The 14820-nt window shown below is 49.5% G+C and overlaps 1 protein-coding gene across 2 annotated transcripts in view; it reads left to right on the top strand.

Moving 5' to 3' along the window:
• Slc12a7 (solute carrier family 12 member 7) overlaps positions 1-14820 on the top strand; it is an 85830-nt gene that overhangs the window by 23237 nt on the left and 47773 nt on the right. The window contains exon 1 of one of the 2 annotated variants that reach the window (XM_052159850.1): positions 7566-7833. The exons of the other annotated variant lie outside the window; for it this stretch is intronic. Coding sequence (XP_052015810.1) covers positions 7710-7833 — 124 coding nt within the window. The 5' untranslated portion in view covers positions 7566-7709. Of the gene's footprint in view, positions 1-7565; positions 7834-14820 lie in introns of those variants that run through there. 2 annotated transcript variants of the gene reach the window in all.

Below are 14820 nucleotides of genomic sequence, written 5' to 3'. Positions count from 1 at the left end.
GGGGAGCTGCTGTTTCTTGGAGACAGAGCTGTAGTTTGAGAAGAGAAGGTGCTGGTATTGGTGATGATGTATAGCTGTGGGAAGCATTTCAGGCCAAAGAATGATGTTAACATTATTATATTTGTATTTTTTTTCTTTGCAATTAAACAGAATAAATTATTTTAAAAAGAAAAAAATGGTGGTGCATGCACTTGGGAGTCAGAAGCAGGAGGCTGAAGTAACTTCAGAGGTCTGCCTGGTCAATAGAGTGCCAGGCCAGTGAATGCTGTTCATTGAGATACTGTCTCAAAATAAACAAGCAAGCAAACAAACAAGCAAACAAATACTGCCTCCTCTCCCACCCCGAAAACCAACCCCCTCAAACCAGGAAAAAGCAACCAAATGACCAGATTAATTTTTTTTTCTCTTTTATTCATTAACATATTTGAGTAGTATAGGGGCAGGGATAGTTCATAGCATTTTTTTTTTTTTTTTTGGTTTTTCAAGACAGGGTTTCTCTGTATAGCCCTGGCTGTCCTGGAACTCACTCTGTAGACCAGGCTGGTCTTGAACTCAGAAATCCACCTGCCTCTGCCTCCCAAGTGCTGGGATTAAAGGCTTGTGCCACCACTACCCAGCTAGTTCATAGCATTTGTGTAGAGGTCAGAGGGCAACTTTGTGGACTTTATTTTCTCCTACTTTTGCTTGGGTTTGAGGATTGAACTCGGGCTTGAGTGGCAAATGCCTTTACCAACCAACTGAGCAATCCTGCCAACTCTAAGTAGATGTTTTTACCAGTCACCCACAAGGTGTCAGCAACCTGTGGACATGTGAACCTGTTGTTAGTGTGACATGTAATAGCTCAATGGCCACAGTCACTCTGCAAGGAGGAATTTTCAACTTGGATAGATGTCAGCCATGATTCTGGCACTGAGTAGGTTCATAAGTCTCACCTCCAAAGTCTCCTTAACCTTTACCAGCCCACTAGGGGAGGGACCTGGCTTGGTCAAAGGGTCAGCTTGTCCTGATCGTCAGGACAAGAGTGGGTCAGTTGGTGCAGCTTGAATGTGAAAAACAGAGTCTAGAGCTTGAGGGCTTGAGCACAGTGTGGGAAGAGCTGGCTCTATCTCTGTAGCCTGAGACAGAACTCCTACTATGTGCCACAGTTGTGATGCCATTGGGAGCTGTGACTTAGGAGTGAACTGCTGGGTTGAGGAGGTTGGTATGAGACTTACCTTGCCATTCAGAAGACACACATCTTCTGGGAATCCCACTGCCCACAAATCACTGCATGCCAGAGTGACTCTGAGGCCAGGATGTGCTTCTTCCCATCAGAACCATCTCAGTTCTTAAGGGTAGCCCAGCACATGTCCCATAAGGTCTGGGCAGGGAACCAATGGGCAGAGGCTTCCTGGCCCTTCCATCCATTCCAGGCTCCTAAAACTTGTTTCCTTGTCCTGACCCTGCCTTCCTTTTTGAGCAAGTGACTTGGCTACCCTGAAACCCCACAAAAAGGCATTATGATATTATTGTGCCTATAGATGTTTGTCTTCTTTTCCAGGGTTATTTAGAGCTATGTAGAAAAAGGGCTTAGGGTGTGTGTTAGTCAGGGTTCTCTAGAGGAGTAGAACAAATATATGTTTTTGTTTTGTTTTGTTTTGTTTTGGTTTTTTGAGACAGGGTTTCTCTGTATAGCCCTGGCTGTCCTGGAACTCACTCTGTAGACCAGGCTGCTTCGAACTCAGAAATCTGCCTACCTCTGCCTCCCAAGTGCTGGGATTAAAGGAGTGCACTACCACTGCCCAGCCAAATATATGTATTTTATTTATTTATTTTTTATGTATATGAGTACAGTACACTGTAGCTGTCTTCAGACACACCAGAAGAGGGCATCAGATCCCATTACAGATGGTTTGAGCCACCATATGGTTGCTGGGAATAGAACTCAGGACCTTGGAAGAGCAGTCAGTGCTCCTAACCACTAAGCCATCTCTCCAGCCCCAAATATGTGTATATATTACATGCCCACGTGCCACACATCCCAGGGTAATTAAAGAGCTTCAAGTGGCCCGGCGGTGGTGGCGCATGCTTGTAATCCCAGCACTCTGGGAGGCAGAGGCAGGCAGATTTCTGAGTTCGAGGCCAGCCTGATCTACAGAGTGAGCTCCAGGACAGCCAGGGCTATACAGAGAAACTCTATCTCAAAAAAAAAAAAAAAAAAAAAAAAAAAAAAGAGCTTCAAGTGTTTCTGAGGTCAATTAAATGTTGGGCTGCTGTCCTGCCAAGAGAAAAAGCGCTGGCCTTGAATTTAGGTCTCCTTCCTACCCAGTGTGGTTGTGAAGGTTGTGAGCTCTACCGCCCCTCTGGGGTCAATAGGGAAGATAAGGCTGGGACTCTTCCTGGCCTTGGTGCAGGCTGGCTACCAAGGGGCCAGATCATTGTCTAGGAATTCTGCTTCTAGAAATTCATCCCTTGGAGCAGGTACCCTTGTCATGGACTGCAGACCAGATGAGTTCTTTTGTACTTTGTCAGCTTTGTGATTTAACAAACATTTGCTGGCTTGCCCCTTTCTATTGACAAAAGGTTATGTCAGAAATAACCCCGTTCTCTCCTTGCCAAGTAAGTATGGAACTTGCAGACTAGCAAGCAAGTCACTTGGGCATGGTGCAGGGCCCTGGATTAGGTAGTTCTGAAATCTGTTACAACAGAAAGCATAGCCTTGGGTGTTAAGATTAGAAACTGAAGAATAGTTCTATACTTTTTAAAGGTTGAATCAACTTCCATTTTCTTACCGAGGGCACCTCAAGCAGAGTGAGATCTACTTCTACAGTTCGAATTCTGCGCATACAACCCCTTCCCACCAGATCAGGTCAAATGACTTGACCATCTTCCGTACTGGAGGTGTCTTCTATATAGTCCTCAGGTCTGGGGTTTCCACTTCAAACCTCAGGTGGACAAAATTGCAACCACCTGCCTTAACCTTCAGCAAGGTCACCTGTAATATGTGTGGCAGTGGCTCCAATTTTCAAGACTGTGGATGTACTGGGAAACTCTAACATTTTCATGGTCTGGGGGCTCAGTCTTCTGGTCTCTGTTGAACTGGTGTTTCTGGATCATTGGCTTTTCTGGTCCCTGCTGTACAGTGTACAGAGGTGGGTGCAGGTTACACATGCCTCGGACAGCCTGGGAACTGGGTTTGCTACAACAGGGTGAAACTATGGCTTGGAGCAGTCTCTTACATGCGCCCTCAGGTGCCTGCCCAAGCATGATGTCCCTGGTGTAGCAGCTGATTAGTCTTTCCCTTTTTTCTATTGCTCTGTGTAGTGTGCACCCATGTACAGTGGCTGTCATGTGCACTGGGCTCCCTTCTCCACCCATGCTATGGGGGAGCAGGAATGTGCAGATTTTCATAGAGAATGTTTTTCCAGTTTACCTGGGAGATAATTAGGTTTGGAGGTCACAAAGGGATGCTGATGGCCAATCTGCACTTGACACTGCTGATGACAAACAACAGTGCAAGCTAGGTTTCTTTGTCAGCCTCTGGAGGCCACATAAGGGATCTCCTGCCCAGCTGGAGAACATTTGAGCAGTGAACTGGACTAGCCAGTACCTACAGCTGAGCAGAAAGCCCTGAGCTGATAGCAGTGGTGAGTAGTGCAATCTGAGATGGTGACCAGAGAGTGATATTGAGTAGCCTTTTGGGTGACACTGTGCATACCGTTGGTCTAAGTGGACAGGATTTTGGATGAAGAAAGAATAACATTGTGGAGCTGGTTGACTGAAGGCAGATGGACCATACCAGAGCCCAAGGCTCCTGTCCCTCAATTACCCCTCACCGAACAGTGCTAGGTGGTCTCTTTCTGACCATTACTAGAATAATGTATACTGGGGAAGTCTTATAAGATGCGGGCTATGGCCTTGTGCACCAAAGCTCTGGACCTTTATAAGACAAGTGGTCACAGCTAGGAGTAGGTGTTGCTGGCATGCCTTGGTTTCTTGAAGCTAAAAGCTTGGGGTGGATGATACCATATAGGGGAGACACATGGCTCTACCTATACTGTACCACTGATCTCAGCAGTAGCTGTGTATCAGTGCTTCATTGTGGCCTAGCTGGACCCTGTGAGCAAGGGCAGACTCATCTCTGAGGGTTAGGATGGGGAAGAAGGTGACAGGATAGCCAGGCCTTTGCACCTTATTTCTTGGATTGCTTTAAAAGCACTTCAGAGGGGCTGGAGAGATGGCTCAGTGGTTAAGAGCACTGACTGCTCTTCCAGAGGTCCTGAGTTCAATTCCCAGCAACCACATGGTGACTCACAACCATCTGTAATGGGTATCCGATGCCATTTTCTGATATGTCTGAAGACAGTGACAGTGTACCCACATACATGAAATAAATAAATAAATCTTTTTTAAAAAAGCTCTAGCTGGGCGGTGGTGGCGCACGCCTGTAATCCTAGCACGCTGGGAGGCAGAGGCAGGTGGATTTCTGAGTTTGAGGCCAGCCTGGTCTACAGAGTGAGTTCCAGGACAGCCAGGGCTACACAGAGAAACTCTGTCTCAGAAAAACCAAATCCAAAAAAAAAAAGCTCTTCAGAGGTACTGGGGAGAGGGCCTGGTTGCAAGTGTTTTATTGAACCTCGTAACTCATGCAGAAATCTGGGTATTCCCTTGCATTTGTAATCCCAGCACTACTAGGAGATGGCAGGTAGACACAGATGACTTCCTGGAAGCTCAGTGGCCAGTTAGACTAGGTTTCCAGTCAAGAGTGCTAAACTGCCAGGCACTGGTGGCACACGCCTTTAATCCCAGCACTTGGGAGGCAGAGGCAGGCAGCCTGGGTCTACAGAGTGAGTTCCAGGACATCCAGGACTACACAGAGAAACCCTGTCTCGAAACACACACATACAAACTAACACACACACACACACACACACACACACAAAAGAGTGCCAAAATATCTTGAACAAAAGGAAGAAAGTGCCTAAGAGCCCACAGTTGGGGTTGTCACATGTACTGTCCATGTGCATATCTTCAGCACAAGCGTACATATACATACACACACACACACACATACACACAAATACATGCTCACACATCACACCTGGAGAGGGGAGGAGAGGGAGAGGTAGGGGGCGCAGTGAATTATATGATGCATATCTCATTGCAGCTTGAGAAATTTTACCATGTAGTGCTTATTGAATAATATGTTCTCAGTCGGGCAGTGGTGGTGCATGCCTTTAATTCCAGCACTTGGGAGACAGAGGCAGGTGGATTTCTGAGACCAGGCCAGCCTGGTCTACAGAGTGAGTTTCAGGACAGCCAGGGTTTTACAGAGAAACCCTGTCTTGAACAACTGAAAAAAAAAATTATGTCAGAGTTTCCTAGTCTTTAACCTCTGCATACATGGTTTCATAAGAAAAATGTAGTTTCATGGGTCAAGTATTTATGCACCAGACTTTGGTGTCCTGTCTGGAGCAGGTATAAAGCACAGTTACATTCTGTTTTTTGTAACCCTTGAAGTGAGCAGAACATCCCTCACATGTCTAGGAAGGTATGGTAGCTGGCATGCTGTCCACTGGTTCTGTGTGAGCCACTTTTCTTTCAAGTTAAAAAACACTTGGTGCTACATTGGTCCTGAGGCTCTCCATACTGGGTTGATGGGAACCTTACGTCTCTACTTTGTGGGGATTAAAACATTCCCATAGGCTACTCTGCCCTGTTTTATGGGCTCTTCCTCTTGTAAGTCATCAAGCTCAGTACACACCCCCTCCCCACTCAAGCTCCCAGTGGACCTGAGTGTATTGACAATACTCTTCTTTCGTTTCACTGGGTGCAGTGTTCAGTGTTGTTTTTGAGTTCCCAGCTTGTGGGTATCATGCCATGGTAACAGACCTTGCTGGTGCTCAGTCAGCCAGAAGAAATGGGGCTGAGAGACAGACACATTTGAAAAAAAGAACTGTAGCTGGTCATGTCTGTACATGTATGTAATTCCCCGTACTGGGGAGGTAGAAGCAGGAGGATCAGGAATTCAGTCATCTTTGGCTATCAGTATCAAAATTAGAGGCCAAACTGGGGTTATAAGACCTTGTCTTTAAAAACAATAGAGGGGGAGGGCAGGAAAAGGGGTGGGGTTAAGTATCAAGTGGTTGTGGGTCTGGACAGGTGTTCTGGGGAGGAGGTCACTGTTTCCATCTAAGGTCCAGTTGATCTGGGGAAACAGGTGATAGCCCTTCCCTATTTGCTATGGATAGCTCCTGGAGGGAGGTGGGGGTGACAGTTTGGCCTGAGCAAGCTGCACCTACCCCTTAGAGGAGCTGGAGTAACTGTATAAGAGGCATTCCCGAGCAGCCCATGTTTCCCTCAAGTTCCTTCCTGGCAGAAGGCAGAAAGCAGGCCATGCTGGCTACAGTTGCGCTTTCAGAGACATGGCTTTTCTGAGTTGGATTCAGAATGTTTTATTCTCATCGGTAGGATATGCAAATCCCTGTAACTCCCGTATCCCAGCCCTGTCACTGGTCTGGCAGCTGCCTTCCAGATCTTGTCCCTGATTGAACTGGGCCAGGCCAACAGGCTGGCACTGTTCCACAGTTTGTGAGAAGCTCTAGCTATATCACCTGGGTTTCTCTTTGACCGTCTAAAACAGTTTTGGGTGACTCGTTGCACCTGGGGGCTATGGCTTTTTATAGGATATGTCAGGTATGATACCAGGGTCTCTGAAATGGTAGGGAACCCTCTTCTACTGAGCTACATCCCAAGCCTGCCCCTAACATTTTACTTTATTTTCTGTTGATGAAATATTCGTTTCCAGTTTTTCATGAGTCTTTCATTGAAAATGTACAAGGTTCTGAAATTCCAGAAGATCTGTGACTTCCTCCATGTGGTATTCTGGAACTCTTTGGTCGGATATTCCTGTCACTACTAGGAATTTACCTGTCCTTGGAGCCAAACGCAAGGGAAGTGCCATCTTCCAAGTTTTGACTGCAAGGGTTCCCCAGGTTGGATCGTGGAACTCTCCTGCCAGCAGGTACAGAGAGGCCAGACCTGTCCCAGAGCCCAGTGACCTTCTTGGGTGGGATTACTTAACTCCAGGGTGCACAGCTTCCCCTGACTAACCATTACTTGCTCGTCTAGGTTAGCAGCTTGACCTGGTCAGGGCCCGAGCCTAGATCACCAGCGTTGGGGGGGATGGGGAGCTGTAGACTGAGAGAAAGGGGCCATGATCTGTGGGGTTGTGGGAGAAGAGCCCCACGGGAGTTTGGAGTGAGAATGGAAGAACTGAAACTGAGGAAGTGGTGAATGACCAGCTCTTGGAGGGCGGAAGGGCTTGGAGCCTGTGTTGTGAGCAGGGTGAGGGGAGGAAGCGGTCCTGAAGGACGGAACTGGTGTCTCCTGTGCCGAGGGAGGTCTGCAGCTGTGGGCAGTTCACTTGGCGGTGGCCTCTAGAAGTTAGGTTTGCGGGTAGAGTCCTTGAGGGTACAGGGCTCTGGCGGGGCAACTCTGAGACTATGGCTACAGGGGCGGAGTTTCAGGAGGCGGAGCCTTTAGTGGGCGTGGCCATTCGGGAAGCCTGCCGACCCGCCCCGGGCAAACTTTTCCCGAGCCGTGGGGGCGGGCAGGTGTGGTCACGTGGCGGGTGGGGCGGGCCGGGCGGACCCCGCCCCTACGCCGGAGTCCCGCGGCTGCTCCGGAGCAGCGTGTGGCTGCGAGGGACAGCAGTGTCTAACGGAGCCATGCCCACGAACTTTACGGTGGTGCCGGTGGAGGCGCGCGCCGACGGCGCCGGGGACGAAGCTGCTGAGCGCACGGAGGAACCAGGGTCTCCCGAGAGCGCGGATCCTGCCTGCCCTACGCCGGGTGAGCTTGGCCGCACCTGCAGCGGGACAAAGGCAGAGGCTGGGCCCTTCTGCCGCCGCTGGGCCGCTCTGACTCGTTGGTTGGCGGCGGCGCGTAGCGGGGCGGTGGGAAAGGGTCAAAAGGGCCAGCTAGTGCCTGCCTGACTAGAGTGACCCGAGACCGGGAGAAGATTCTTAGGCTGGTGGTTTGTTGGCCCTGTTCGTTCAGCCTCTTGAATTAAGTGCTCTGCTCCTCGCTCGGGCTGCATGGGGTGCCCACAGCAAGCCTCCCTGTTGACCTGACACAGTCAGCCCTGGGGGCGCGGTTCCCACTTCTCTGCATGGCCTGACTGAGCACCGAGGCTGGAGCACCGGAAACTCTTAGTCTGGCAACTCTGACGGGACTAGGGAGGAGTTGCAGAGCTACGGAGGTACCAATGGAAACGGGAAGGCCCAGGTATCTAGGTGGTGGTACCTGGGAGAGCTGGAGGTACAGAACCCTGGATGGGTGATCTCATTGACGTACAGCTTCCTCGGGGCAAGCTTTCCTTTGCTCCAGGATGGCTCATTGCGGTCATCCAATAAATCCGACTGGGATCCCAAATCTGCCTCCACTGACCTTGGCCCAGCCAAAGCTCTCTTGGGATCTAAGAGGAAGGACAGAGGCTCTTGTAAGCCTAGGGAGGGGGCTGCGCACTCTGAGCGCGGGCTTCTCTTTGCTGCTCTTTGTTCCCCGGATCCCGAGCTCTCTGGCACTTTCACTTTCCACGGGATGGGGACAGGCCTGGGAATCTCTCTCCATCCCACTTCCAAGCACCCCCTCTGCTGATGGCAAGTCACCTTGAGCTGACTGCTTCCTCACAGTTCCAACTCTCCTCTAGACTTAGATCCTACTAGTATGCCCTACTCTGGCCGTTGAGGTGAGAGGACACAGCACAGACCCACAGCTGCGACTGGCCTTGCACATACCCCACATCTTACGTTAGAGGCTCGGGCTCCAGGTTCTGGGTCTGGAAGGAAAAGAGGGTGCAATCCTCAAGAGACAGATCTTTCATATGGCCTCAGAGCTTTTGCTGCCCAGAATATAGGCAGTAGAAACTGCTCTTCCTCTAGTCACACTTTTAGGAGCCATCATTCACAGGCTAGGAGTGCTGGCCCGGAAGTGGCCTAGCCCAGGTCAGCAGCCTGCCTGTCTCACTCTGTGACCCTCTCCATGGGATGCTGGACTGTTCAGCTTTCTCTGCACAGACAAGCATGCTATGTCTCAGGGCTGCTGCCTGCCTAAAGACATAAAATCAGTTGTAAGGTGGAGGCAGAAGCTAGAAGTCCAAACTTAGTGTCCAGTAGCCAGGGAAGTGTGGAGGGTCGGCAGCATCACAGAGACCCCTAGAGTAGAGGCCCCAATAGCCTTTCCTGGTGCCCAGTGGCCTGAGGTAGACAATGCCATACATCTGCAGGCGTCCCGTATGATTAGTGTCTCAGGCAGAAGTAATTTTCCTTTTGATTCATTTCTTGTTCCCTGCACTATCAAGGCCCTCAAGTGGTGTCTGACTGGCAGTCGGGGCTGAGGATTCAGCTTCTAGGAAGGGAAGTAACTATCAGGCTTCTTACTGACTTGCACATGTTTAGGCTAACAAGAAGACAAGCTTGCACTTTTAATTTAATTTAATTTGTTGAGACAAGGTCTTATGTAGCCTTGAACTCAATATGTAGCTGAAGATGACCTTGAACTCCTGATCCTGGTGCCTCTATTACAGTAATGTGTGGCCACACCCACTTTTTTTTTTTAAAATGTATTGCTGGTTATTATTGAATCAGGGCTTGGTACCTTGCTAGGCAAGTACTCTACCAACGGAGCCACATCCTGAGTGTATGTTAAGGATCCTTTTATGATTCAAGCTGAACTTGAGTAACTTGGTGGGCTCATACAGAACTTTGGTGCTCTATATGCTTAATATTTCTATAAAGATGATTTTGGAAACTTCAGCCACTGTACCATGACAGGGGTGAATGTGTTGTAGTCACAAGTCTGCTGAGCTTTGTCCTGATTTCTTTCTTTCTTTTATTTTTTTTATTTTTTATTTATAGCTATTATTTATTTTTATTTGTTTGTTTTCAATTTTTATTATTTTACTTATTTACATTCTAGTCATTGGTCCTCCTCTCCCCCTCTTGGTCCTCCCCCAGTTCCTCATCCCATTCCTCCTTCCCTTTGCCTCCGAGAGGGTACGCTGCCCTCTCCCCGCCCCCCCCCCCCTTCCCTTTCCCTGGGACCTCGAGTCTTTTGAAGATTAAGCACATCTTCTCCCACTAAGGCCTGACCAGGCAGACCTCTGCTATATTTGTGCCAGGGGCCTCTGACTGACCCATACGTGTTCCTGGTTGGTGGCTCGTTCTCTGGGAGCTCCCTGGGTTCTGGGCAAGTTGAGACTGCTGGCCTTTCTATAGGGATGCTCTCCCCTTCAGCTCCTTCAATCCTACTCCTAATTCAATCATAGGGGTCCCTACTTCAGTTCAATGGTTGTATGTAAGTATCTGCTTCTGTCTCAGCTGTTGGTAGAGCCCCTCAGGGGACAGCCATGCTGGGCTTCTGCCTGTAAGCATATTATAGCATTAGTAATAGTGTCAGGCCTTAGTGCCCTCCCATGAGGTGAATCCCAAGTTGGGCTGGTCATTGGACCACCTTGTCCTGATTTATAACAGGAGCGGCAGACCCCAGCCACAGGTAGGGAAGGGACCTCACACTTAGTTTTTGGTGGGAAAGTCCTGTACAGGCAGGAAGAAGGCTTTCCAAAGGCCAGTTGTATGGATCTACACCATGTGTGTGGGCATGCGTGTAATGCGTGTAGTCATATGTGTGGGCATGCGTGTGGGCAACAGGCTGGTGGCCAACTTGCCTGATCATAGGAGTCATCTTTATACACTGAAACTTTGTCCTCCCTCCTATGCAGATCCCTTGACAGTTCTTAGAAGTACCGTTTTCTAGACATGTCTCCTGTGTATTGCTTGTGATGAAGTGAGTTTGGAGACCTCATAAGGTCTACACAGATCCAGACTGCAGTTGAACTGGGCCCTCTTAGGCCATCCCAGCTTACACAGCCAGTGTCTTTGGAACCAGAATGTGGGTCTGGCATCTGACCCACATTCTGTCTAGTCTGCCTAAGGATCTCAAGCTGTGAACTCATGGCTATAGGGAACCCACAGCCCTCTTGGGCCTGGTGCAGCTTCTATCCTAGGGGTGCAGGTAGTGTGAGGGTAGGAAGTAGACCTTTCCCTGGGCCATACATCAGGCTGAGTCTCAACTTTGACCTCTGGTGCTGTGAGACCCAGGCAGGGCCTGGACTGGCAGTTTAGTGGCAGAAATGCAGTTGGTCTTATATTGTACATAGTGTGTGTCTACTATAAAGCCCTTGGCCCTGTGTGAGGAGCTAGTCTCCCAACCCATATAAATGAAAATCAGTTGGGCAAGGAGAGGGTAGGTGTGGTGAGTGTGATATTCACATTTTGCCTCCTCAGTTTTTTAGTTTCTGTTTGCCCTTTGTTCAGGGCCCTTCCCTTAAGCATGTGTTCTAGAAGCACTTGGGATTGTGTGTCTGGACAGGGAGCATGTCCTTCAGCCTCTCTGCAGGACAGACATTGGACCTAGATTTTTATTTACTGTGAGATTCCTCTAGAAGTGGAAAGGACGTGTGAATTCTTGGTGTTCTGTTGAAAATTTTTTACACTGCTTGGGGCCAGGACCCTTCCTATCAGAGTGGGGCATTATTAGATCTTAAGACCTACAAGGAAAAGGTGCAGGGCTCCCCCTAGTAAGGTGCCCCAGGCTTGGGAAAGGAGATTCCACAATGGAGTCTTTCTGAATTTACTGCAAGGTAATCACTACCTGTGGCCCTTCCACTTCAGGTCAAATCTGGGGCCTGTGTAGGCTTCCTTCCAGTCTGGTTGCAGGTCCCCTTTCAGATTCCATCCACGTGGTGTCATGCACTGTAGCTCTTGTTAGTCACCTGGGGACTTCTTCCCTCTGTAGAGGTGACCCTGGCCCTTGATAACACTGAGGGAGACAGTCCTGAGTCACCTTTGTCCTGTCTGGAGGTTGAGTGGAGGCTGGGCAGTGGATAGAGATCTGTGCCCTCAGGGCTGCGGCAGACAGGGTTCACAGTTGGGACACCAAGACTCAGAGAAAAGTGCAGTTAGGAAGGAGTCTTTAGGCCCTGCTCTGCTAGCCTAGGACTGGAACAGCCTCATCCTGGGATTTTCAGAAAAGGGTGTGTCACACTGGTGCTGGAGATCCAAGCAGGGGCTGGTGGGCACAGGCCTTCTCCCCATCTTGCCTGGAATCCTTGAAGGTGGGGTTGAGTGTGTGAGCATGGACCCTAATACCTTTGGGAGTTCTTCAAGGTGGGGTTGAGGGTCATTTACAAAGATAGCAGCACCTGATGTGTGTGGAGTCAGAGTAAGGGAAACGTGCACTGTTTCCCTTTTCAAACCAAAGTGCTGGATTATTACTCAGTGGTTGGGTACTTGCCTTGCGGCATGGCTTTGATCACCAGTATTCACTTTGTAAGACAAAGCTTTACTAAACCAGAGGAAACAAAGGATCTCAAGGAGCAGGTGACTGCTGGGAACCCAGGTGGCTGTGGGCTGTGCCCTACCTCCTCTCAACTGTATCCATGCAACAGGCCCTTCCCTTAGGAATCAGTGATACAGGTGTCAGCAGTAGTCATCTTGCTAGGCCCATGTTCATGTGCGTAAGCATGCATATATGCACTGTGTGAACACGTGAAGGTTAGAGGAGCTGGTTCCTCCCCAATGGAAGGTCACATGGTATTAGGCATTACCATGTTCCTTGGTCAGACTACCTAGCGAGTGGCTTGGTATCACTGGCGTGGCCTTCAGGACTGATGAGGCACTTAAATGTTCTCTTTCCCTAGTCATTGCCTTAAAAAAAAAGTAATCTGAGGTTCCACCTGGACCTGAGAGTTTGTCCTTTTCTGAAGTACTGCCCAAGCTTCCCACCTATTGTGCTGGGTAGATGCCTTAACTGCTCCAAAGGGTTGAAGAGACAGCACCTGTGATAAAGGGCCCTTTAAGGGCCCTACCTAATGCCATGCACTTAAGGCCAAGCAGACTTGGGTTGTATGGGCACTGGGCATTGCACATACATGGATCTAGAAAGATCACTTAGCAAGGTGGTGTCTCTCTTGGGCCTGGTGCATCTGTGACCAGATGGATTCCCTGGATGAGTCCTGGTACAATAGGAACCTAATATGGTATATAAGGCAATATGTGATGGAGAGTGAGTTCTGTGGGGCTGAGTGTCAAGGGGGACATAGGTAGGATGCTGATCTGTTGCCTCCTGGAGCAACGGGAGAATGAGCTTGGGTTTCTTGGGACTTGGGAGCAATGAAGAATCCTACTAGGGTCTGCAGGGATGATACAGACCACTTGCCAGTGTTGGCAGAGACAAACTGATAGCTTTCAGAAAAGCAGCCTTGTAACCTTAGGAGACTTGTGAAGGGCCTAGGCTGAGGGTGAACTTAGCTTTTTGTTTGTTTGTTTTTTGTTTTTTTGTGACAGGGTTTTTCTGTACAGCCTTGGCTGTCCTGGAACTCACTCTGTAGACCAGGCTGGCCTCGAATTCAGAAATCCACCTGCCTCTGCCTCCCAAGTGCTGGGATTAAAAGCGTGCGCCACCACTGCCTGGCTTTGAACTTAGCTTTTGATGAAGGTGACTCAGGGTAGCCACGGGGTGCTGAGGTGGCTGAGGGGAATTCCTTAGGAAAGATGGCCTTGAGCCTGGCAGGTGGAGTCTTATGTGCAAGTGTGTGCATGCCACAGGGATTGAGTATGAAGAGGCTCCCTTTAGGAAGAAGCCAGCAGTGAGTAGCCTTCTGTGAGCTGCTGGGTTGTGTATCCTTAGCATATTAATTCACCTGTTTGTGTTGGGTGTGGTATTGTGAAGTTGCCTGCTGTTCCTAGTACACCACAAGTGTTGTAGGTGTAACCCAAGATCTGCTTTGGGTGTTAGACTCTGGCTGAGAAGCAGCAGATGGAGGCAGCCACATGTAGACAAAGTGTCACCTTCTGAACCTGGAGAGAGACCCCGTTTTGCTTCTTCTTCTGGACATAGCTGTGGGTGAACATTAGGAACCCTGTTATGTACGCCCCCTCTGTGAGTGGTGCTCATGGATTTCAGGGTGGTTTTCCTTTAGGTAGGCAATCCCAATGTCCCTTACTTAGAGTTGTTTGGCTTCTGGTGTACCTATTCTGTGGTCAGGAAGAGGTGAGGCGGTGCCCAGGAGGAGAGAGGTTTTGTCCATGGGACAGAGCTCAGAAGCAGCACTGAAACTCTCAGTAGTGTCTGACTTGATGGGATTTTTGCTGCACCCCAGAAAACATCTCAGATCTCAGCAGGGGTTTTGGCTACATTCACCTTCAAGACCATTTGGGAGCTGTGTCATTCTGCCTGCCTGGCAGTGAATGTGGGAGAGAGGTCAAGGAGCAGACACGATATGACCAGGGAGTGTCATGGCAGGCCCATGTTCCAGTGTTGAGGGGCAGAGACAGTGGGCAAGGCCTGCTGCCTTCTGGTGCTTGAGACAATGGCTTTCTCTTGTTAGTTGTATAGTTGGGTGCAGTGTGGGGGTCAGACACCTAGCAGCATAGCAGGGAGTGCAGCTGGCTAGCTAGACAGCCTGCAGTTCCTGTTGCTCTTCGGACATTAAACCCTCCCTGTCTTTGCAAGCCTAGAGGGCAAAGTTTGGTGTTCAGTGTTAAGTATTAACCACCGTTCCCATGCTCCTGTTGTCAGACCCTGGCCAGGTGGCTGGGTGGAGTTTTCTGTCATTTGGAGTGACAGCTACACTGGAGGCAGCCACTGGAGTGTGAGTCTTGCTGGGCTGTAATTCAGAGGGAAGACTCTTCTATGTAGAGGCAAGGATGCCTTGTGTAGACAGGAGTGGATGACACTCAGGAGTAGGTAGAGATAATCTTGGGGCTGTGGTGTCTT

This window comes from Apodemus sylvaticus, chromosome 16, assembly GCF_947179515.1.
Source record: "Apodemus sylvaticus chromosome 16, mApoSyl1.1, whole genome shotgun sequence".
Lineage (NCBI taxonomy): Eukaryota > Metazoa > Chordata > Mammalia > Rodentia > Muridae > Apodemus > Apodemus sylvaticus.
The sequence above is the reverse complement of the archived record's forward strand: the minus strand, read 5'-3'. Positions and strand labels throughout refer to the sequence as shown.